The sequence below is a fragment of the Apus apus genome, chromosome 5 (genome assembly GCF_020740795.1).
Source record: "Apus apus isolate bApuApu2 chromosome 5, bApuApu2.pri.cur, whole genome shotgun sequence".
Classification (NCBI taxonomy): Eukaryota; Metazoa; Chordata; class Aves; order Apodiformes; family Apodidae; genus Apus; species Apus apus.
This window is the reverse complement of record NC_067286.1, coordinates 11,317,568-11,340,919: the sequence shown is the minus strand read 5'-3', so window position 1 is coordinate 11,340,919 and position 23,352 is coordinate 11,317,568. Positions and strand designations below refer to the sequence as shown.

At 39.6% G+C, this 23,352-nt stretch overlaps 1 protein-coding gene across 1 annotated transcript in view; it reads left to right on the top strand.

Annotated features, from left to right (window-relative positions):
- Nucleotides 1-2,625: 2,625 nt before the first annotated feature.
- The window catches only part of IPO7 (importin 7), a 38,992-nt gene continuing 18,265 nt past the window's right edge, over nucleotides 2,626-23,352 (top strand). The window contains exons 1-8 of the mRNA XM_051621086.1: nucleotides 2,626-2,869; nucleotides 11,970-12,051; nucleotides 13,623-13,776; nucleotides 14,125-14,283; nucleotides 17,700-17,856; nucleotides 18,354-18,443; nucleotides 18,876-18,970; nucleotides 19,057-19,141. Coding sequence (XP_051477046.1) covers nucleotides 2,786-2,869; nucleotides 11,970-12,051; nucleotides 13,623-13,776; nucleotides 14,125-14,283; nucleotides 17,700-17,856; nucleotides 18,354-18,443; nucleotides 18,876-18,970; nucleotides 19,057-19,141 — 906 coding nt within the window. The 5' untranslated portion in view covers nucleotides 2,626-2,785. The remainder of the gene's footprint in view (nucleotides 2,870-11,969; nucleotides 12,052-13,622; nucleotides 13,777-14,124; nucleotides 14,284-17,699; nucleotides 17,857-18,353; nucleotides 18,444-18,875; nucleotides 18,971-19,056; nucleotides 19,142-23,352) is intronic.

Genomic DNA, 23,352 nt, shown 5'->3' with positions numbered 1-23,352 from the left:
TGATCTTTACTATTTCATCTCCCTTGTTAACACTAAACTACCCGTGGCAAATGTAATCCATCAAAAATTGTTCAGATTTGTGATAAATTCTTCTTTAGCTTATGGATGTTTCTTCTTAAAGCTGCTGTCCAGTCTATATAACATGTCCATCTTGACTGAATTTTGCATTTATTAATTTCTGTGAATCATTTATGCAATTAACCCTTGTATGAGGCTAGTTACTGTTACTGCCTCTGGGCAAGCAAAGAGGCCAGTGAAAACATCCTTGTGAATGTAAACACTCCCAGACATGCAATGTTTTCTGGACTCAGACTCTGGACAACTGCTTACACATCCCTCTGTTCGTCCTCCTTGCTTTTGTATACAAACAGGAACAGCGCTGGCGATGACCCTCTCTGGCCACAGCACCTCTGCTGACAACGGCTGGGTTCGCACCCCCTCGTGCTTTTCTTTGCAGCATTTTCCATCTGGATATCTGACAAAGCATGATGTATAACCAGCACACCATGAGCCCTTTGTCCTCTGAAGTATTAATTTTTCTTTTTAGAGAAGATATATTCTGTTTCATAAGTTGTTGATCAGCTTAGCATCTACTTTTTCTCTGGTCAGAGGCATTACTGCTTTGTCACTTTGAGACAGAGAGCATTGAGATTTGATCTTGTTATCTGTGACACAAAAGCATGGAAAGAATTTTGTTGCAGCATTTTAAAATGGCATTAAATCTACAGTATTTCACCTTTTTTTAATATTTTGGGCAACATCTAGAATTGGAGTGTGACTACAGACGTGGGCATCTTATAGAGCATGCAATGACATCATGTCCTGACATTATGCTACGTTGCCACTTGGTTTTCTGGGTCCATCTGTCTCCTGGGCTCATTTAGAAAGCCAGCCATTCAATGCTGGTTCATTGTTTGGTTTTATAAATGAGGTACTAATTTTCCTACTTGCAATAAAAAAACCCCACACCTGCACAGCGTAAATCAGTTAGTAAAAATAAATAAATAAATAGAAAATCAAAACACAACAAACCACCAACAAACCAGCAGCAAGAGAAACCGAGAAATCCAGTTTTTAGTCCAGCATCAACCAAGGAAAAGTTACTCATTCTGAAAATTTATATACATGAGCAAGTTTGTTAAGTTGTTTCATATATGGAAAGATATCCTAGATAAACCTGACTAGTGCAGATCTTGCCATCTGAGGTAGCATTGGTTAGCCTGCCCTGGGCCATTCTCTGGGACAGCAGCCAAGTTTGTGAGGGTGGCCTCCAAGCCCAAGCTGGCTCCAACCAGGCTGTGTTGGGACCAGCCTGTGGCTCACACGAACCCCGTGCATGGGAAATGTTTGCAAGACCACTCAGACAGCAGGGTGGTGAAGGGAACCAGGTTTTAACGTGGCACTCCCTGAAACTGTTTGACTAAAGAAATAGTGTCCCTTACCAGTTTTCCAAATTGTATCACTTTTAATTCCTCTTATTTTCTACATGTGTTTGCATTTCTGGTTTTGTTTGACATGCGGTTTCTTTGTTAAGGCGCCTTCACGTCAGAGTTGTTCCAGGATGGCCTGCTCATGAAACCTTTTATTCTTGACTGTTGTTATTGGACTGTTCAATAAACTCCTCTCACAAAAATAACTCTCAAAACGCCAAGTCTGCCTGTCATCCCCCAAACGATGACAGTGAATTACCGCATCCTACCGATCAAATTTTACAAATCACTATGCACCTAACTAATAAATAGCGCTGCTTATTTTATTGTGACTCCCCACGGCAGTGAAATGACTTCCGTGCCTGGATGCCGGGACGGAGCCTGCAGAAGGGACCTAGAGAGGACCAAGTCAAGCAGCCCCATCCTGACGCTGGGAGTCACCCCCTCCAGAAGTGGCAGCTCCGTTCATGCCGATTTTCTCACAAACTTCCGACACAGCTTCAGGACTGCTGTTCTCCCGTTTTTCTAGAACTACCGCAACAAAACGCTGCATTTTCCTAATTGCCTAAGAACTGTTTCCACCCTGTGCCCATCCTAAAACCAGCGCCTTAAAAGGAAACCCGTCCCTCCACGTACCCCGCCCCCCCCCTCCTCACCGGCCACCCAAACGGCTCCGAAAACGGGGAACCCGTGCGGAAAAAAGGAGGGACTTTCGATAAAACAAAGGATTACACGTCGTCCCAAGGTGGCCGGGGAGCCCGGGGCAGTCCGTGTGCCGGCCTCCCCGCCCGCTGGGCCGCGGTACCGGCAGGGCCCGCGGTGCCTCCAGGCCTCCCCATCCACGGGCCAGCGCCGCTCCCCGGCTGCCCGGGACGCAGGACGCCCGCCCAGGTGCCGGAGCAGGCACCGAGCCCTCACGGCGGGCGGGAACCGCGCGGGCTCTCCCTCCCTCCCTCCCTCCCGCCTCAGCGTGCGGGGCCGGCGGCGCGGCCTCCCTGCAAGCGCGCCCGCCGCCCCGGTGTGGCGGGGCGGGCGGTGTCCGAGCGGCGGGGGCGGCCGTCGGGGCGCGGGGCTCCAGGTACCGGGACTCCAGGTCCCGAGACTCCAGGTGCCGGGACTCCCGGCGCCGGGACTCCAGGTCCCGGGGCGCCCCGCGGCGGGGCGGGGCGGGGCGGGCGGCGGAAGCGGCGCCGCTCGCTGGCGGCGGCGGGGGCAGCTCTATCCGGGCCCTTGGCGCCCTCCCTTCCTTTCGCGCCGGCGGCCGCTGCGAGCGGCGGGTCCATGTGCGCACGGCGCGGCGCGGCCCCGGCCCCGGCCCCTGCCCTCCGCCTCCTGCTCGTCCCGCCGCCGCCGCCATGGACCCCAACACTATCATCGAGGCCCTGCGGGGCACCATGGACCCGGCGCTGCGGGAAGCCGCCGAGAGGCAGCTTAACGAGGTGAGGGAGCCGACGGGGCCTGGGCCGCGGCGGTGCTGGGAAGCGGGAGGACGGCAGCCCGGGCAGCGGGGCCGGGGCAGGCCTGCGGGGGCAGCGGGGCAGGCCCGGGGGGGGCGCGGCGGGAACGGGCCGAGGGCGCGGGGTGACGGGGCTGAGGGAGGTGGGGGGCTACGGGGTTATTTTCTCTCCCCCGCTCTTTCAGCCCCGTCTACCTCGGCCCCTTCCCGCCGCCGGGCCGCTCCTGGTGCCACGGCGGCCGCAGGCCGGGCCCGGCCGCCCGGCTCGCATTGTCCCCGGCACATGGCAGCGGGGCCTCGGGCCGGGCCGGGCCGGGCCTGGCGGGGCTGCCCGAGCGGGGTTCGCGGCAGAAAGCTGCCGGCGGTGCGGAGGAGACCCCCTTGTCTTCCCTGCCGGTAGCAAACCACCTCCATTGTCTTCCTGCTCAGCCGGGGAAGGGGGAATCGGTAGCGGGGTGTTTAAAACCCCGGGCGGCCCAGGCCCCCGGTGGCCCCGGGGCTGGACCCGTCCCGCCCGGCACGGTGCACAGGCAGCCTGGGGGGTGGGGGGCAGCGATCTGTCGGCGGGAAAGGGAGCAGTAAGACCCCCGTCCCTTTCTAAGTAGTGTAGCCTACTAAGAGTGGCCTGAGCTCGGAAGTGCATCTGCTAGCCTGGCGTTACTTGGTGTTCCCACGAGTTCCGTGGACCCGGGGTTCGGCAGCTCTGTCGAGGTCGGTGTCCTTTCCGGGCCTAGTATCGACACGTGCCCAAAAGACGGGGGAAGAGTGGATTCCCAACCCAGATATGTCATCTGCTAGGTTCATGTGTCATCTTGGGATAGAACAAAACTGGCAGGTCCTCGTTCTACAGGTTTTGAACTTGGAAGAAGGTTATATTTTTGTTCCACTCAGCTCCACCCAGTAGGTGAAAACTTCATTGATGAGACACAGCCATGGGACTTTTAGATATTTTGAAAAAAAAAAAAATGCTCTAGCGTTTGACTCAGAGAAAAAGTGATAGCTTGATGGAGAAGGTGAAGGATAAGCTCTTGTGGTGCCTTAAATTGGCCTTTTCCACAGACTGCTTTCTTTGTTGCTTGTAAGCAGACTTCAGGCAGAAATACATTTAGTGCAACAGATGTTCAGCAGAGCTTAGATAAAGGTGGGCCAAATGTTCTGCTGGCAGTAGAGAAACTTTCAAAAACTGAAGGTATAGCTTCTCATATTACTGAAAAAAAAGATTAATTAAGCTGAATTCTTGCATGTCACATAGTAAGTCAATGGCAAATAAATATTGGATCTATTTTAAATAGCTGTAAACTTAGTGTTTAATTGAGGTTTGCTTAAAGTAATTTGCTCTGTTTTTCATATACTACACTAGAAAAATATTGTCATTTTTCTTATTTAAGCTAAAGTGAAAATAATGTAATTGCCTATAAAGATAGTAATATATCTAAAATCTTAAGCAGGCTCCAAAATGCAAGTTCTTGTGTGCTGTGCATGTCAATATCCATATATAGTAACTTGCTTGAAATCTGCTTTAGTTATTTTCTGCAGGTGTTGAGTTGCTGAACATGCAGGAAATAATGTTCTCTGCCAGTGGAAGTCTTCAGTAAATGTCTAAGTGTTGTATGAAGGATCATGCTCACTAGCAGCTGGCTTTTGTTCACACTTTTTGAGTCAAAACATCATGGTCTATCATGTACTACACAAGTATTAAATGGGTATAAAATCCAAATAGCTCTGCCCCTTTAAAAACACCAGACATTATTGAATGAACCAGTGCCTAAGAATTCTTTGTTTTTGGAAATGTAGCCTCACTGATCTTTCAGAGACCTTTTGTGATAAAGATACTTGTTAAACTCTGTATCTGCAAGCACTTGTACATAAATGTAGTTTTAGTCATATGCATGGTCTTGGTTTTGCATAGCTTTATTGAAGTAATGCATTTGCTTGCAGGATACTAGTCTAAATTTTTTAACTGTTAGGGCAATTGTGTTACCAGTTGATATTTTATTTCAGGTATGGGATCTCTTTCTGTGTAAAGATGAAATAATACAGCAGTGAATGCTGTTCTTCTATGTGGCCAGGCACACACAAATGTTTTTATAATTTAATAGTTGTCCTTGGTTGACCTTTTAGTTTACCTTTAATTTGTTTGACGTGCCTCTGTTGAGCTGATGAGGCTGGTTTGCAGTAGAATGGTTGTTTTACCTTATCAGAAAAGAATGTGCTTCAGTCAGTAATTTATATTTCTACTCATAGAAGAGTTAAGTATCTAGATCTGTCTTCATCATAATCAACAAAATTTCCACTGACTGGAGAAAGGAATGGGGGTGTATGATTTTTGTTTTGCCCAGACTTTGCTATTTTCCTTTGACCTTGGCTAAGTAATTAATTGTTCAGTGCTTTATTTCTTCATTCACAAAGTTTCATCAGGTTATATTGCCTGCACATAAAATGCTGTGAGAACTTCTAATTGAGGTACACTAAAAAAAAAGGGCAGATTATTTCAGTCTCTTAGGCTTTATTTTTCTCACTGTGAAAATAAATTATAGGGAATCATACCACTAGCTCTTGTGTCTGACATCTTCTCATGTAACTTCCAGATGATGACATACCCTGTGGTGTTCACCTATCTCTGTTCCTGTCTTACAGGGGAAAGCTTTGTTTTAAAGAGTTTAGAACCAGATTCTTCAAGTAAGCTACTGGAAAGCAGCAAGAATACGTTGTTGCATTTTGAAACAGTGTTTGGACTGTGTGTGTAACGTGTTTCCCAGAAATGGTGATGAAAATAGATATTTTTAACTATACAGCTATGCAATGACACTCTGAAAATAATACAGTGTTGTTTCATCTTTTAATATCAACGTATTTATAAAGGCACAGTTGTTAGATAATACTTTCCTTGCAGATTTCTTCCTTGTAATTACAGGGAATTATAACTTAACTGTTATTTGTGTCTTCTAAGTATCTGAGATTAACCCCAGTACATACAAGCTGTTAAGGCATCTTTGCAGACTAACAACTCAATTTTTGTGTCTGAGAAGGTTGTGTTTGGTTGCTTTTTTTAAAAAAAGCAGTCCCCAGTAAGTCAAAGTTTAACAGTTTGTTTAGGAAAACGCTATCCCGTTGCTCTGCTGATAAAATGCCTTTCAGAAGTTAGGCTTGAGCTTTTTCATGATCTGATACAAGTGACAGGGGAGGAAGAAATTACTTAGCTTGTTGACTAGTCACCATACCATGCCATTGGTTTAATGGAGTACAGTAGGGCCTGGTTCAGTGTCTTTGATTGCCTGCTTAATAGATATAAATGTCAGAACGACAGAATGATTAAATTAAATGATTGGACTCGTAACTGTTGGGAGCTTTGGAGTGTAAAGTTTTCAAAGGGAGAAAAAGCAAACTGCTTATTTCATGGTGCTTTTCACCAAGGAGTTTCTGATTGCTGAAATACTATGCTTTGGATACTTTGGGGTAGATATTTAGTGTTACCCCCATCTCTTTTTTTTTTTTTTTTTTACCTTTTCTAATGTGATCTTCGTATATAACACCTAAGACTATATATATTGTAGTGTGAGTAAGAACAAGAGCAGAGCATGAGTTTCCTGGCTCTGATTATTAGATCATGGGTCTTCCTTCAAAGTTGTTAGTATGATGTTTTACCTAAACTACTCGATTATTTTCAGCTCCCTTATCTTTCATCTATATATTTTGGTGTGTGCTAGATGAGAGATGCTTTGGGAAAGGATGGTTTTAAATTTTAAATATCAAGGCTGGTCCAACACCAGAGATCCCCTTGGGGGCAGCAAGGAACCAAGGGAGCTTTGTCTTTCGAAGAAGTTACGTTCTTGATGCACGTTAGCCAGTACAAGGTAAAAATCCTTGCAGACAGGACGACTTGCCACTTTCTCATGACTTAGCAAATAGTTACTGTGTGTGCTTAGCTAGCCTTTGCTAAGAGCACATTCCTTTTGCCTCTGCGAACAGCAGGGCAAATAGGCTCCAGAACTTGCAGACACTATTCTGATGAAATGAGCATCAAGGATGTTTGCAAGATCTGATAAGCATGTGTGAGGGTTTTTTTGTTGATCTTAAACTGCGTTTACATATACATTGTAGCTGCGAAAGAGGTGGCAGAACTAGCTTGCAAAAATTGAGGTCAGAATGACTTCCACACCTGCTGAGTGCTTAAAAAAGAATTGAAAGAGTGCTACAGGGCAGTTTGCTGTTTCAGCATGGCCTTACAGTTCCTGACCTTACCTTTCTATAAAACAAACCAAACTGTTATGTCTCAGTGTAATAGTTGTGTTCACTGAGTCCTGTCACCAACTTCATAAAAAATTGCATATAGATTTTTTCAAAACTGCAGTGATGGAGATCTGTTAAATTAGTATTTTTCCAGCTCCTTTAAAAATAAATTGTAGCCTTTATTTAAATTTGTGCTACCTTGAATAACTATATAAAGAGCCTAGGGTCCTAGTTCAGTGACATATAGTAAATTTTACTGTTCTGATCTGCTTTTTTCATAAGTGAAGGAGCTATCTATAGTAGTGTCTGTTATGGTATGTTCAATTCTTAATGTCTGAGAAGAGCGCTTGTGGGTTTTTTTACCTGAGATGGAGCTTCTTGTTTTTATCATTTAGTGGTATGCAGGTTTTGTGTAAGATTATGAATAATTTTAGTATTAAAGATTAATGTAACTGACTTCAATGGGTATAATTACTGGGGAAAAAAGTTATTTTCTACATAATTAACTGCTGATATGCCATGAACAGGTTTTTTTTATGTTAACTTCAAACGTTGTTTATGTTTACTATTATGTAGCTGGCATGACACTTTTCTCAAAACTCTGTTTTAGCACATGGCTAAGGAACAAACTCTGCTAGGAAAAACTATTGAAATATGCAAAAAGATTGTATGTTCTGGAACAGCATTTGATACTAGCAGACAGTGGTGCAACGTTTGTGGTCTGATAGAACACATTCCTCAGCTAGGGAGGCTGCATAGCAAAGATTGCTCTTGGGAAAAGTCCCTGAATTCTTTGGCTCTTAAACAACAAAGTCATACCAGTGACATGGCATGTTGGAGAATTTGTAAGGGGGAAGGACTTGACATAAGTTTTGGTTTTATTTTTTTTAAATGTGGAGTTACATGTTGAGAAACAGACTTTGACAGAACTGTGTTGGGTTTTTTTCGGTTACCATTGTAATTTTGTTAATTTAATATTTAAAAAGGTATTTGTAGACAAGGAGCAAGAGGATAAACAACAAAGTTTTACTGATGTCAAAACTTTATGAAGTCACAGAAATTGTTTCTATTCTACATGCAGTATAGAGTATGTGACAGCAGCCGTTGTGAAATCCTGATTTTAATTCTCGCATGCTGGAGCCATGGGAATTGTCTGTAGAATTACACTACTTGCTAGTGGCTTTCACTGAAGTGGCATCAGTGCATGCAAGTCTTTTTGGAGACCAGGACATGCATGGGCCAGCAGAATCCTCTACATTGTTTAGTTAGACCTGTTAGACCTTTAATGAATACTCACTTGCAGCTCACCTTTTGTAAAGCAAAGTATTCAGGCTAATTGCATGTACTAAAACAAATAGCTAGTATTTTTATAGAGTATGTACCTAAAATAGGTGTGGTTCTTTGGTTGGCTTTTTTTAGTTACACTGTCAGTGAAGAAGAGCATGATGTCTTGAGAGGCAGCCATCTTTAAGGAGTAAAAATACTAAAGATTAAAATAGTAGAAATGGATGTGTGTTAAGTATTTTTTAATGCCTCGGGTACACAGTTAGCATCTACGTGGTATTTTATTTTATGTTCAATTGCTTTTTTCAGGTGCCAGTAAAACATTGGGTGTTCTTTTTAACAGTAAAGCAAAACAAGGGAGCAAGTGACAGGTTATTGTACCTGGGGTTTTATTTGACCATCCAGTACACGCATGCATTCATGTAGCTGTCCTTACTCCTCCCCACGTTTCAGTTTCTCTGGAATCAACTTCCTTTCAGTGGCATGGGAAGTGGGGCGTTGTAGAGAGTTTGGAAGTCCTTTATACTCTATATATAATGCATTGAAGAGTTAATGTAACCCTGTATAAATTTAGTTATGAGCCAAATAGATTAAGAGGAGGCTTTGTGAAGTACAAGTTATGTTACTTATGCTACCTCATGTTAAAAGCACAAATTATTTATAGTCTGAATCTTTGCTTTGAATGAGTAGAAGGGGTAAAGTAGCTCTTTCTTGTGGCTGGTTGGTGTCTGATGTTTGCAGTATTAATAAGGATGATACTTGTAAGATGTAAAAAAGAAAGCAAACCAGAATAATGGTATAGGTGTTCTGGTCCTGTCTTTTAGAATTTGTTATAGTTCAAAGAATCCAGTGAAAATACATTAATTCCATGTACTAATGTAAATGACATTTGTAGGGAGCTTATGTCATAGGATCAGTCCTTATTTTTAAACAATGTATTTAATGGTAATTTAATTTAATGGTATTTTATTAAATTTCTGTGTGTGGCAGTTTTGTACCCTACTGTCTATTTTTTTTGTTGCTTTTTGTTTTTAAGACACAACATTTTTTTATTCAATTTGTTTTGTTACTCCCATTAGTTCCTTGGTAGTTTTTAAGCAGTTTCCATTTTTTTAACTGAAATTGATAGTATTTATTAAAAGGGTAGTTGTAATTTATAATGAAAAATGGAAATTAGTCCTTCATTTTTTAAATTCTAGGATTGAATGCTTTTCAGTTTTGAAACATAAAATACATCACAAATTTTCACTATTGAAAAGGTAGCTGTTAAGTTTATCATAGTCATTGTGGAAACACATCGGTTTGCACTTTTAAGTTCATTTATGCAGACTGTAGTATGACCTTATTTGTAGGTGAGTTAAAGGTTATTGGAACAGAAAGCTTTCTTTAGCAAGCTCCTAATAATACATTTAGATACAGGAGGACTTCCGCTGGCATTAATGTTGGGCATATAGTTGAATACTGTGCTGAATTAGGGTCTGGTGTCATTTGGTACGTGTTGCAGAAGTGTCTGTTTATCTTACTTAAGAATAGAAGGAACTTAATGGACCTGGAGCTGTAGTAGAAATTAATACAAGTAAAATGTATTTTAAATTCATTTTAAATTTATTCAACTGTTACTTGACAGTTTGAAACAAATACCTTTTTTTATTATTTGAAAGTATATTTGGTTCTTCAGAACTTCAGGAATATCAGAGGGATGTGGGGTCAGAAAGATGTGTGCTTGCATTGCAGTGTCAGTTACCCCCAATTCAACAAAACACAGTCTACAAATAAACGTTTCATTTGGACCAGATACGAGTTTTGCTTCTGTGGGTTTTCCGTAGACCGTAGATTTTTTTTTTTAGTGCCTCGGGTGAATATGTAAAACGATGTTTTAATATTTTGGGGAGATTCTTAAGTCAGTTCATTCTTCATTTAAAATCGGTTTTAAATAACAGGAGATAGAAAACAAGCTACACTAATCCAATCTTAGTACAAATACATGAACAAACCCATGTCCCAGCCTGTCCCTTTTCACTAGTTTATGCTAGAGTGTATAGGAGATGTTTCCAAGGGAAAGCCTGGTGCTGTAGGAGTGAGCTGGGCAGTGTTACACACTTAGGAGAAATGTGGACATAATTTTGTAGTGTCAAAAGAGCTTTTGGGCCTACTAAAAGAGTAGAAAGGTAATCCCTGATTGTTTCTCTAGGTGGTATTAGTTTGCTCTGTTCCAGTAACTGAAAGAGTTGTTTATTTTTGATAGATGAATAAATGAAATTTTAGTGGTTTTCAAAGTATTCGTTTATTTGCTTTCATAGGGAGTAATAAACTGTGCAACAAATAGGTAAGTGATGTTTTCCTAAGAGTTTAGCAGATTAAGTTACATAGATCTATGCAGTTGTCTTTGATAGAAGTGCTACAAAGAGTATGTGAAACAATATTGACATGTCAGTGAAGATAAAGCAGAAGTACATCTTGGCAATTTAAATATTGGCTTAGAAGGGAGCTCTGTGCATCATCTGGTCCAGCTCCCTGAAGCAAAGCTGTTTTAAAGTTAGTTGGGGTAAATAGAGACTTGTCCAATTGAGTTCTGAGTATCTCAAAAGGTCTTTCAGCCTCTGTGGAAAGACTGTTTCAGACCATGTCTACCCTTGTGATGTTTTTTTTCCTTTTGCAAAACAGGAGTTTCTCTCACTGCATCTTATGTCCACTGATTCTTGACCTTAAGAAAAATTATGTTGTTGTCCAGTTATAAAAAAAAACAGAGTTAGTTTTTTAGGGTCATAATTAACTTTTCCCAGGGAAATTGATTTTGTGTCTTGAGTTTTTTATGCTTAGAAAAGGTGGATAAATGATTCTATAACAATGTTAAGGTTAGTTTCCTTGTATTGAAAATACAGTAGAGCATTTAGTGTCCCAGTGATGTTTCTCATTATTGTAAGAAAAAACACTTGTGTTTGTTTTTTTCCATTGTAAGCGAACTCTTGCAAGTACTTGCAAAGTTGTTACTCCACAGATGTCATTCCACTTAGGTCTCCAAACTGCTGATTTGCTGTTCTGTAGGTATGATGACAGTTGCCGTAGTAATGCATAAATGGTCACTTGAAGCTATTTTTTAGAAAGATCAACTGTAAGTTGGACAGGCTTGTTTGAGGCTGGGCCTAGTGTTAAAACAGAGTCACAATCTGTTTCTTAGATGATGATATACTGAGTTCATACCATGTTAAAGGTCACTGTAAACTTGCTGCGCTTGTATTTTGCTGGCTATTTAGATATAAGTATTTGTTTTGAATGAAGAAGATACTTGGTGACTGTTAAAGGCCTATTCCTGAAGCCTGTTTAATGATTTCTACAACTGTTACTACCTTAGACAGTAGAGTTTTTCCTCCCCCATGCTGTCTTCAGAATCCAGTGAGCATGAGACCTCAGAATGCTTTGGTTGATTAGTTGACTACTGTGAAACTGTCTGTATTGCTGGTATTTTATTGATTTCATTACATCATTATAAAGGTATTGTAAAACCTAATGGGAATATTCTAAAACTTAACACACTATGAGTAAATAATTTTTTTTATTTCCCGTTACAGGCTCACAAATCAGTGAACTTTGTTTCAACTCTGCTTCAGATCACTATGTCCGAGCAACTGGATTTACCAGTGAGACAGGCAGGCAAGTTTTCAAATATTTTTTTCATGGTATCAACTTTTTTGATGCATATGCATGAGTAGCTATGCAGATCCTGTTTAAGAATTACAATGGTCTAAATCTCAGATCCTCAAAAGTTGGGAGTTGCATGAATTACAGCAATCATAAACTGTATCTGGCACTACGCACTGACAGAAAAAAAACATGGCTGGTTCTCCAGTGATTGTTCCCCTTTATCTCTAGTAAGTAATGGGGAAACAGTGGTTTGTGATGCAGGCTAACTTGGTTCAAGGAGGTAATTTAACATTTTACTAGTAATGCTAATATTTCTAGACATTTTTGGTGGGACAAAACAAATTATGTCTTTTGGAACCCTGATAATTTGCACATGATCCATCATTAAAATTAGATTTTGATCACCTCGAAGCTGCTGTGATTACTTGATAGAGGTTTCTAAAAGGATACCTCAGTGGCTTTTCTGACAGTTCAAGAGGTATGATCTTGATTGCTTATTTGGATCTTCCATTTAGTAGACTATTCTAAGTCGCAGCATACGTCTAACTTGCATTTTTATCGTGTTGCTTGGCATACCATTTATATGATGATTCAAAAAAGTTACTATTTTTGCGTGTTTAACATGCAAAAAAATGGGGAGGTTTGAGGACAGCCTCCCAAAATTCACCCTCAAGATAAGCCAATTAAAAACCAAAGCAGTCCGTAAAGAGTGGAGACAACTCATAAAACACAAAGCTTACAAACAGTGAGTGTTCAGCAGAGCGATTAATGGCACAGTAGTTCCCAGAGGACAGATTGAAGTCTGCATCACTTCAGTCTTGTAACAGCACATATGTGCTGAGTGTTTCTTACCTCTGCAGACCCTTGCAGAAGCCCTTTGTTTTCTAAACCTTCAGAAGGTCCATATGAAATTTGGGAAGATGAGTTGCTTTATAGATTTGTGCAAATAATTAGATTAGTAGCAACTTTGTTACTGGTTTTTAATTTGAGATATCCTGTTGTGTTTTGTCAATCCTTTTCTTTCCAAGTGCTGTAATCTATTTTCTGCCACATAAGCAGTTTAGATTTGGTTGTCAACTGGTAAGTGCAGGCACTTGTGCCAGCAGCCTGATTGCTACAAAGTGCTGTGGTCCATAACCTTGGTGTAAAGGAACTGTTTCTCTTTTGCATTCATTCCTGTATCACAAACTTAATTAAACTTCCTTACAAGGGATGTTTTAGATAGTCATTAGTATTGATTAGCTTTAATGAAACTACTGAGAAAATACTTAAAAAGTATTTTTCAGAAGTGTGTTCCTAAAATGCTCTGCAACTACTAATTTGTAGCACAGATAAAAGCAGTAAGTTTAGTATTTTTATACAAAGCCATGTTCTTTACAGAACATTTTTATGCTAACGTCTTAATAAACTGAGTATTAACTTAGTAAATTATTAGGTTCACATAGTTTAAGTTTTTTATTCTCCTAGTTTAGAAGTGGTCAGTGTATTAGTAATTTCCATCAGTTTTGTTATAAAAATTTAGTTTGCAAAATGCCTGTTTGTCTTTGACTGTCAGCTGATTTGCCACATCTGTCTCACAGGGGTTATCTACTTGAAAAATATGATAACCCAGTATTGGCCAGATCGTGAAACTGCACCAGGAGAGATCCCACCTTACTCCATCCCAGAAGAAGACAGACACTGTATCCGTGAAAATATTGTAGAAGCCATTATTCACTCTCCTGAGCTGATTAGGTATGCAGTTTTAACCTGCTTATGAATAAGCTGTGGTTTCTGACTGTTGGGGTTTGTTGTTTTTTTTGCTCAATGATCACCTGCATGCTAAGTATCATTGCCATACACTGTGTATCCTACACATAGAGCTAATATAGATGGAAACACAGTTTTCGGCTTGTGTAGCATGTAGAAAGTTAAATTTCCTCAAATGTAGAATTTTAAGCAGAAAGTACAGAACCTGAAACGTATAAAGAAAACCTGAAAGAAGTCTAATTTTGGGCAATATTAGATGTTTCAACATCACAAGAATATTATTGAGTTAATTGTTGTAACTTTAAATTTAATCATTGTGCCTTTGATTTCCAGAGTACAGCTTACTACTTGCATTCACCATATAATCAAGCATGATTATCCTAGTCGCTGGACTGCAGTTGTGGAGAAAATTGGATTTTATCTTCAATCTGACAACAGTGCTTGTTGGCTTGGAATTCTTCTTTGTCTTTATCAACTTGTGAAAAATTATGAGTAAGTATTTTCTACCACATAAAGCAGCAGAATAAATGTATTTCTGTGGATTTTTTGTACTCTCTCTGTGTATTGTAACCATGTAGAATTGTGTGTGGGATTGTGCAAAGGTGATAGAAACATAATTTTAGAAAATATTATTGAACACTTGCTGTATTTGGCCCAGATATCTTCTCCACTAAGAAATTACAGAAAAACCACTCTCATTAAAGGTTTGCGATCAGAAAAAAATAAAGTGTTTAAAGCCTTAATTAGGTAGTTGGTTTTTATGGATTCATAGCAGTAAGAAGCTCTGCTCAAAATCTTGACTTTTGCAGAAAACAATTATTTGTTTAAACCAAGTTTAGACTCTTAAAACAATTTGCATTCTAGTTACCAGTAACAGTAAACATGTAAAGGTTTCAAATTGTGAAATCTTTAATGTTAAGAAGTTGAGAATTTGTTGACTTGCTCTGCTGTGATCCTTTTGAAAATTTTGATAGCCTCATCCAACCCGTCATAGGAAATCTTTTTCTTGTATATGCATACATATGCAAGGCTAGGATTCAGGTATCTGTTATGATCAGAGCTTTGTAGTTCAGACTGCACTTTGAGAAGTTATGTGGAGCTTAACTGTTGCTGCTGGCATGTGGGAAGCTCATTTGAGCTGAATCAGACAAAAGTTCAATCCTGTAGTCAGGGAATTGTAGTGGAATGGCTGGAGTCTATAACTTACTCTTTCAAAGCACTGTTATCTGTAATATTTTTGTTTCAGGTACTTGATTTTAAATGTTGCATTGAAAAATTTACCTGTCTTAATTCTGTGAATTTTGTGTAAATTAGTGTAAAATGGGTGAATATCAGATTCTTAAAAGTTATTTTTTACAGGAATGCTATAAAGACCTTTGTAATCCCATGCTAAAGTTTTTTATGTGGCTGAAAATGGCAAGTCCTGCTAGGAAGGGAAAAAAACTTAATTTCTTAATTGATTTTCCAGTTAAACATCTTTAACCAAAGATACAGCTGAGATCTGTGAGTTATAAAACATGAAGTGTTCACTGGTAGTGGATTGCAATTGTATCAATCCTGGTTCAGAGAAGAATTTTGTTATGAGCACAGTCATTGTGTGATGTACTAAAGTAACAGGTGTGTTCATAAGTTTAGTTGACCAGACACTTTAGCTGAGGCCAGCAATTGCTCATAATTGTTAAATTTTCTGGAATATGCACATTTCATTGCATAGCAATATGGGTGCAAGCAGGTCTCTAAAATTTGTTACACAAGTCAGGGTTTTTTTGGGAGGGGAAATATGCGTAATACTATTTACTTCGATCTAATTGTTACTGCTTGAGTTGTAGGGATCTTTAGCTATTGATTTTGTTTTATATTTTCTTAATAAGGAAGGTAAATATCTTTTTCAAAATTATTTCTTCTCCAAATCCCACTAGCAAGATCAAGCGTTTTTTTTCTGGTCTTTTTCAGTTTTGTCTTTTGTAAAAATTAGAAACTGAGTTTTCTTCAATGACATTTAGTCCTTATACCTATAATATATTTCTATTTCAGAAAATACATTGAAACTGTATTATTGAACAGGATTTTGGGGCTCAGTGTTGTGTAGCAGTTTTTAGAGAGGATGCCATCTGGCAGCAGATTGATTGGACTTGATCTTTTATTTTTGTAAATTGGCACTGTTTAAGATGCTGAGCATTGACATTTAACATTAATGAAAGTCTACAAAAATTTACTTAAAACAAATCCAAATCTCCCAACCCCAAAATCTCCCACGAGAGTCCAAGATTATACTGATAAACACTTAATTGAAAAACAAAGGTGAGAAGTCTTAGTGTTACTTTGTTCTTTTTGTCTTCACAAATGCGCACAAGATTGTATTCCCTTGGGATAACTCTTGAGTCAATAAGGACTTTCTATGTAACTTGGGGGAAGATTTCAAAATGTTTTCTTTCAGGACTTTGGAAATGTTTTGAGAAGGGACAATGGAGCCTTCTTTTCAGCATAGACAAACTGGTGGACTGTCACCAGCATGGAAAGGTCTGAGACATTATTTCAAGGAGGCCTTCTAATTGAAGCCTGCTCAGAGTCTGCCTCATAGCCTTGAAGCCTACAGTCCTTATCAGCTGGTTAAATTTGGGCAATTTAAACATTAAGATATGAGAGACAGACACCTCATAGTTTACTTTCTTCAATGTCGGTGAAGTAATAAGCTCCTGGAAGTATTTTGATAAATTGTGATCTCTGATAAATGGCTTTCTGGAATTCTACTGACTAGCCCAGCATCTACCCTTCTTGGCAATAAGTGTGTGCCTTTTGCTTGCAGTTTTTGTAGTGCTCTGATTGCTTTTCACTGTAGTAATGGTGTGGCTGAACATGATGTAGTACTCAAAGTGAGTAAGTTGGCAGGAATGCATTACCAGCAGAAAACTAATGTGGATATATGGTGGAGTAATGGACAGTGTTCTGACTTGGTTTTTAACTGTAATGATGTCTGGCTATAGCTTTATTTCAAATTCTGTAACAAGAAATAGCTAGGGGTTTTGGATTTTTTTAATCACATGTTGTTATGAACTGTAGTATAACCAACTTGTTTCTACACTGAAGAAGGCTGACTTTAAAAATTCAAAAGCTGCCTGAAAGTTGCCTGCACCAGTCCTGCACCTGGGTCAGCACAACCCCAGGCACAAATACAGGCTGGGGGACAATGGCTGGAGAGCAGTCCTGAGGAGAAGGATCTGGGGGTGGTGGTAGAGGAGAAGCTCAACATGAGCTGCCAGTGTGTGCTGGAGTCCAGAGGGCCAAACACAGCCTGGACTGGATCAAAAGAAGTGTTGTCAGCAGGGCCAGGGAAGTGATTCTGCCCCTCTGATCTGGTGAGATCCCACCTGGAGTACTGTGTACAGCTCTGGTGCCCTCAGCACAGGAGGGACGTGGAGCTGTCGGAGAGAGTCCAGAGAAGGGCCACAAAGATGATCAAAGACCCGGAGGACCTTTGCTATGAAACAGGCTGAGAGAGTTGGGGCTGTTCAGCCTGGAGAAGAGAAGGCTCCAGGGAGACCTTATAGCACCTTCCAGTACCTGAAGGGGCTACAGGAAAGCTGGGGAGGGGCTTTTCACCAGAGAGGGCAGTGATAGGACAAGAGGTGATGGCTTTAAACTGAAATAGGGGAGATTTAAGTTACACATCAGAAAAAACTCTTCACCATGAGAGTAGTAAAGTATTGGAATGGGTTGCCTTGGGAGGTTGTGGAAGCCCCCTCCCTGGAGGTTTTTAAGGCCAGGTTAGATGAGGCTTTGTGCAGCCTGGCCTAGTGTGAGGTGTCCCGTAGCAGGGGGGTTGGAACGTGATGATCTTTAAGGTCCCTTCCAACCTTAACCATTCTCTGATTCTATGATACACAAAACAAGTTTGTTCTTATCTAAAGGTACAAGAAACCAGAGGAGCGGAGTCCTTTGATAGCTGCAATGCAACATTTTCTACCAGTTCTGAAGGATAGTTTCATTCAACTCTTGAGTGATCCATCTGATCAGTCTGTCCTCATCCAGAAACAGATCTTCAAAATATTTTACGCCCTTGTCCAGGTAAAAAATAAACTTTATATATACTCGATGGGTAAGTTGATGTAAAGTGTTATGTCTTTCCTTAAAATAATAGGTGACATAAATAATATTAGATTACATCTGAATTGTGTCCCCTACCACTCAGTTGTGGCGTGAGTCACAGGTTTTGGTATGCTTGATTGTGCTGTACTTTGGCTTTTGTACAACCCTATTCCTGGTTGGCATTAGATAGAACTTACACATGCCGTTCTCTAAGGTAGTTTGCTTGAAAACCAGTTTTCAAATGACAGATTGTAGAGCCCAGCCTACATAAACTTACCAGTGTAAATGCAGCAGTTTGGAATGAAACTGCTAATATACTCATAATTGTTCTTTAGCCTGGTTGTCTGAGTCCTTTGCTAATCTTTCATGGTAGCTAAGTGTAGACAAAGATTTGAAAGAGCTAAAATCAAAACTGTGAAAGTAACATTGTTTTCAAATTGCTGTACAATACATTTATTTTTGTCTTTTTTAATAAGTACACATTACCCTTGGAGTTGATAAATCAGCAAAACCTGACTGAGTGGATAGAAATCCTGAAGACTGTTGTGGATAGGGATGTACCAGCTGTAAGTGGATTTTGTCTTTGTCTTTAAACTTAAATATTTTTCATTCATTAGAATGTTAAAGATTTAACTTTTTATTTCTGCGTATTTTTTTTCTCAATAGATGCCAAGAAAACGTGTTGGGCTTTTTTAACTAGCGTTTTTTTAAACAAACTAGACAAATTTTGATAATATGTAGCTTGTACAGGAGTTCTGTTTTCAAATTACAACACAATTTATCTTGGCTTCTTGTTTCAAGAATTTGTTTACCATTTATGCAGCATAAATAATGGGCTTTATTTTTAGATATTCTGTACTTTATATTTCTGTTAAGCCAGAAGTACAAGTGGCATGTTAAAAGTAAAATATGCTATATAGTTGCTCAAAATACATATAGTTTGAACTTTTTTTGAATAGTTGGTAAATACTTACTGTTTATTCTTTTTTCCCCAAAAGGAAACCCTTCAAGTTGATGAAGATGATAGACCTGAGTTGCCTTGGTGGAAATGCAAGAAGTGGGCTTTGCATATTTTAGCTAGACTTTTTGAGAGGTATTTTCTCTTCTATTTGTATTTAAAAAAAAATATTTAATAATACTGCTGCACTCTTGAATTTGCATGCTTGATTCTACTTCTAGGTATGGAAGTCCTGGCAATGTTTCCAAGGAGTACAATGAGTTTGCTGAAGTGTTCCTGAAGGCCTTCGCTGTTGGCGTTCAGCAAGTAAGAAACACTGAATGTGGGGGGTTTTAGTATAAGTTCAGAGTTAGTAGTGATTTCGTATTTCATTATTCTTTGAAAAGGCTTTGTGCTCTTCCTTACAATTATTTTCTTAAGGACACTGGTATGGAAAGCCTGTGGGTTAAAAGAAAAGAATTATTAAAAATAAATAAATAATGGATTTGCCACATAGGACAATCCACTTAAATAGCCTCTGCAGCATTGATGATCTGTAGATGGAGTGAATGCTGTCATAGAACAAGCCCTCAGATGAACTTCAGATAAATGCTATCAGTTTTTCTCTTTCTGGAAGAGAGGGGTATAACATGTTGCAAAGCTGGCCTTCTTACCTGCCCTTTTAACTCTGATGGTATGGTTCTTTTTTGACTCAAAGCCAGTAAATACTAAGCTTCCTAGCCTTCTCCAGAAGCCTCACCAAGCAGAGGCTAGTTTACAAACACGTAAGTCTCATCACTTTCCTCTCATCTCTGTGTCTGGGGGTTGCCACTTCTGCAGGGTCTGTTCTACACAAAGCAACTTCTGGACTACTGCAGCTTATAGCTTGATGTATTCATGTTACAACAAACTATTTTTGATTTATCTTTATTGGAGTAACTTCATGATTCAGATAGTACTGCCACATGGCAGCAACCTGCATGTATTCCTGAAGGGACAGAATGGATTGGTGGGGTGGGAATTGTCGTCTGCCTCTTACGGTGCATGTGTTTAAAGTCAGTAATCTGAACTTTTTGAACTAGCAAGAAAATTTCCATGAATACTGGGAAATTCTTAGATCTAATTTGCAGCTTCTGGCTCTACTGCTGACTTTGTTTCTTTTGAAACAAGTGTTGGTTGATGAGAAGCTCAACATTAGCCAGTGAATGTGTGCTTGCAGCCCAGAAAGCCAATTGTGTCCTGGGCTGCATCAAAAGAATCGTGGCCAGCAGGTCAAGGGAGGTGATTCTCCCCCTCTACTCCACTCTTGTGAGACCCCTCCTGGAGTACTGTGTCCAACTCTGGAGTCCCCAACACAGGAAGGACATGAAGCTGTTGGGCCGAGTCTAGAGGGGGCCATGAAGATGTTCGGAGGGCTGGAGCTCCTTTCCTATAAAGACAGGCTGAGAGAATTGGGGTTGTTCAGCCTGGAGAAAAGAAGGCTCTGGGGAGACCTCATTGCAAACTTTCAATACTTAAGCAGGTATTATAAGAAAGATGGGAACAAACTTTTTAGCAGGGCCTGTAGTGGTAGGACATGGGGTAATGGTTTTGAACTGAGGGGATTTAGATTCAATATTAGGAAGAAATTATTTACTGTGAAGATGGTGAGATGGTGGAACAGGTTGCCCAGAGAAGTGGATACGTACCCCCACCCTGGAAGTGTTCAAGAACAGGTTGGATGGGGCTTTGAGCAACCTGGTCTAGTGGGAGTTGTCCCTGCATGGGCAGGGGGTTTGGAACTAGACCATCTATAAGGTATCTTCCAGACCAAATTATCCTAGGATTCTGTAAGTTTATTTAAAAAACATTTCAAGTAGTTTTGGTAAAATTTCTTTATATCAGCTCATGAATCTCCTTTAAGGTAAATAGCTGTAAATGTTAGTAGACAATTTATGAAAATCTCAGGGACTGGAATGTTTTCTTTCAAATCTTTATTTTAGTCAGAAGAGTTCTTAGTTCAGTTTTCGTAATTTTCATTCCTAGTGAAATTATAATAAATTACAGGACTTTAAAAACAGGAAGAGTAGGGAAAGCATCTCCTAAATAGATGTTTTTGGAAGGTCATCCAAAGCATTGGAAGAGAACATTTGTCACATTGAGTGTTAGGAAATATATCCCAGCACTCTACTCAGACAGTTAATATCATCTTCTGAGATGCTCATAACTGTAAATAGCATCAGACAGATTAAGCATTCTTTAACACCTTACTGTTGCTTTGCACTTCAAAGGTAAAATGAAGCCCTGGCAAAAAATGGTATGAGCAAAAGAAATCTTTGAAAAGATACATATACACTTTTCAACAAGATACTTTGTGGGTTTATTTACATTTTATTTTAATTGAATTGGAACCTAACTGTTACTGCATCCAGGTAACAGCAAGAATTCAAGTCTTTACAGAAAATTGCTAAAAAGCAAAGACTTTAAAGTGCTTGCAGTTTCTTCCTATACCTTCTTCCTTCATTGTATAGAAATACTGATAATTTTTAAGGTGTTGCCCTCTGTTTCTGCGTGGAGGATAAATCTTTGATCGCATGCTCAATAAATAGAATCTTTGAGATAAATGTTATGGAAAATTTTTTTTAAAGGATTAATTTCTTTACAAAAATTGGAAATCTGTATGGAAAAAAAAGGTCTGATAATATACTTGACTTCATTCTCTTTACTCTCCAGAGTGTACAAACCCTTTCACTAAAGGACCAATACATAAATATATAGTATGGAATTACAAGTTGTTCAGGTATCAGTTTGAAACATACTGCTGATATTATTCTCATACTTCTCAGTGATTATTCCTTTTATCTAGTCTACATTTTTTTTGTCATGTGTATGTCACCAACCAGAAAAAAATAGTCCCGTACATTCAGCATTCGTTAGAGCTAAACTCTCTTAAGCTTGGCCAAAACAGGCTGAGCTGCCTAGCTGAAGTACCCTGATTCTTATCCAGTGTGTTAGCAGCTGTTTTGCTTAAGTTATTTCTCATTTTGAAAGACCTGATGAGGCAGAACTAAGCCCTCATTGAACACTCCTGCCTGGTTGTTCCTTGGCGCAATTGCAGAATTTTACTTGCCCTGGAGTCTCTATCCCACATTCTGCCCTTCCTCCTTGCAATTCTTGAGGCTTTTCTTAATATTTTAAATTTCTTTCCTTATTTCATCTGAATTATAGGAGGTATCTGCTTAGATTTGTGAAAAGAGAGGACTAAAGCAGTCTCAAGTAGTGTGACTGCAAAGACTGTTTATTCCCCATCCCTTCATTGACTATTGATTAATTTAGGCATTTCTGTATGCTGCCCTCATACAATGAAGAATCTCTCCCAGAAAAAAGAAAGACACTCCAGATCCTTCTAAAATTGAAATATGCCACCAAACTGGACCTTCTTATATAAGCCTTTCCACAGAGAAGAGGATTGTATTACTGTGTTAGGTTCTAGTTTGCTGAAGACCCAGGATTACTACTTTTGCGTAGAACAAAGAGCCCCTCTTTTATATTTTTTTAAATTTTCCTGAGCTGCCACCATGGTGAGACTCAGGCCTGTCTCAGATCCATGCATTATAAAAGTTCAGTATATGATATTAATATGGTAATAGTAATTTCTTTGTTTGTGTTGAAATTTATAAAGGAAGCCAATCTTTAGAATGCCATGTCCTCTGTAAAACCACAACAATTCCTAGTCTTGATGAGTTTCCCAGTTGCTTCTGGAAATACTGTATTTAAGGCATACCATCAAGGAAGGAACTTTTAATGATTAATTATTAATATTATTATTATTAAAAATTATTAGTATTTTATGATTAATATTTTTAATGGTTAATATTCTTAATTGTTCAAGAAGCATGTTAGTCTTACCATGTACTCGCATTTTACTGATTCTGGAAGTTACAAATATCTGTCACTTAAGGTATTGTTTTTGCAGAGAATTATTTTCTCTTTTGGCTAGTTTACAAGAGACTGAAAAGGAATATTGGCATATACATTTTTTATAATCCTCAAAACATCTGCAAGTCTGAACATTTGCTCTGCTTTCCTATCCTAAGTCGATATCTAATGCCACCAAAGCCTTGTACTGAAATGAGGGTAGCAACCAGTAATTTCATGAAGTCCAGGAGGCTTTTAAACATGGGCAATTAAACTTTCAAGACTCATAATACCTCTAAAGCATAAAACAGTTTGTAAAGCTATGAATTTCATGGTGAATGAATGCATCCTCTTTAAGCTCAAATGCAAGGCGTGTACTGTGGGAGAAGTGCTTCAGTGCTTGTATAATAGATGTTATCAATGGAATTACTTTTCAGAATAATGAGTCTCATTTTCCCAAAATGTTTTCATGGTGATATTGCAGATTGATAGATATCTTTTCAGTTCCTTCAGTTTGGGATTTTTTTAAACACTGTTTTTTTTTTCTGAAGAAATAAATGAAACTCTGGAAATGGGATTTCTTGTTTCTCTCTGATTGGTGCTGCTGCTCTTGAAGGTGCAGTGTTCCTACTGTCCAGGGT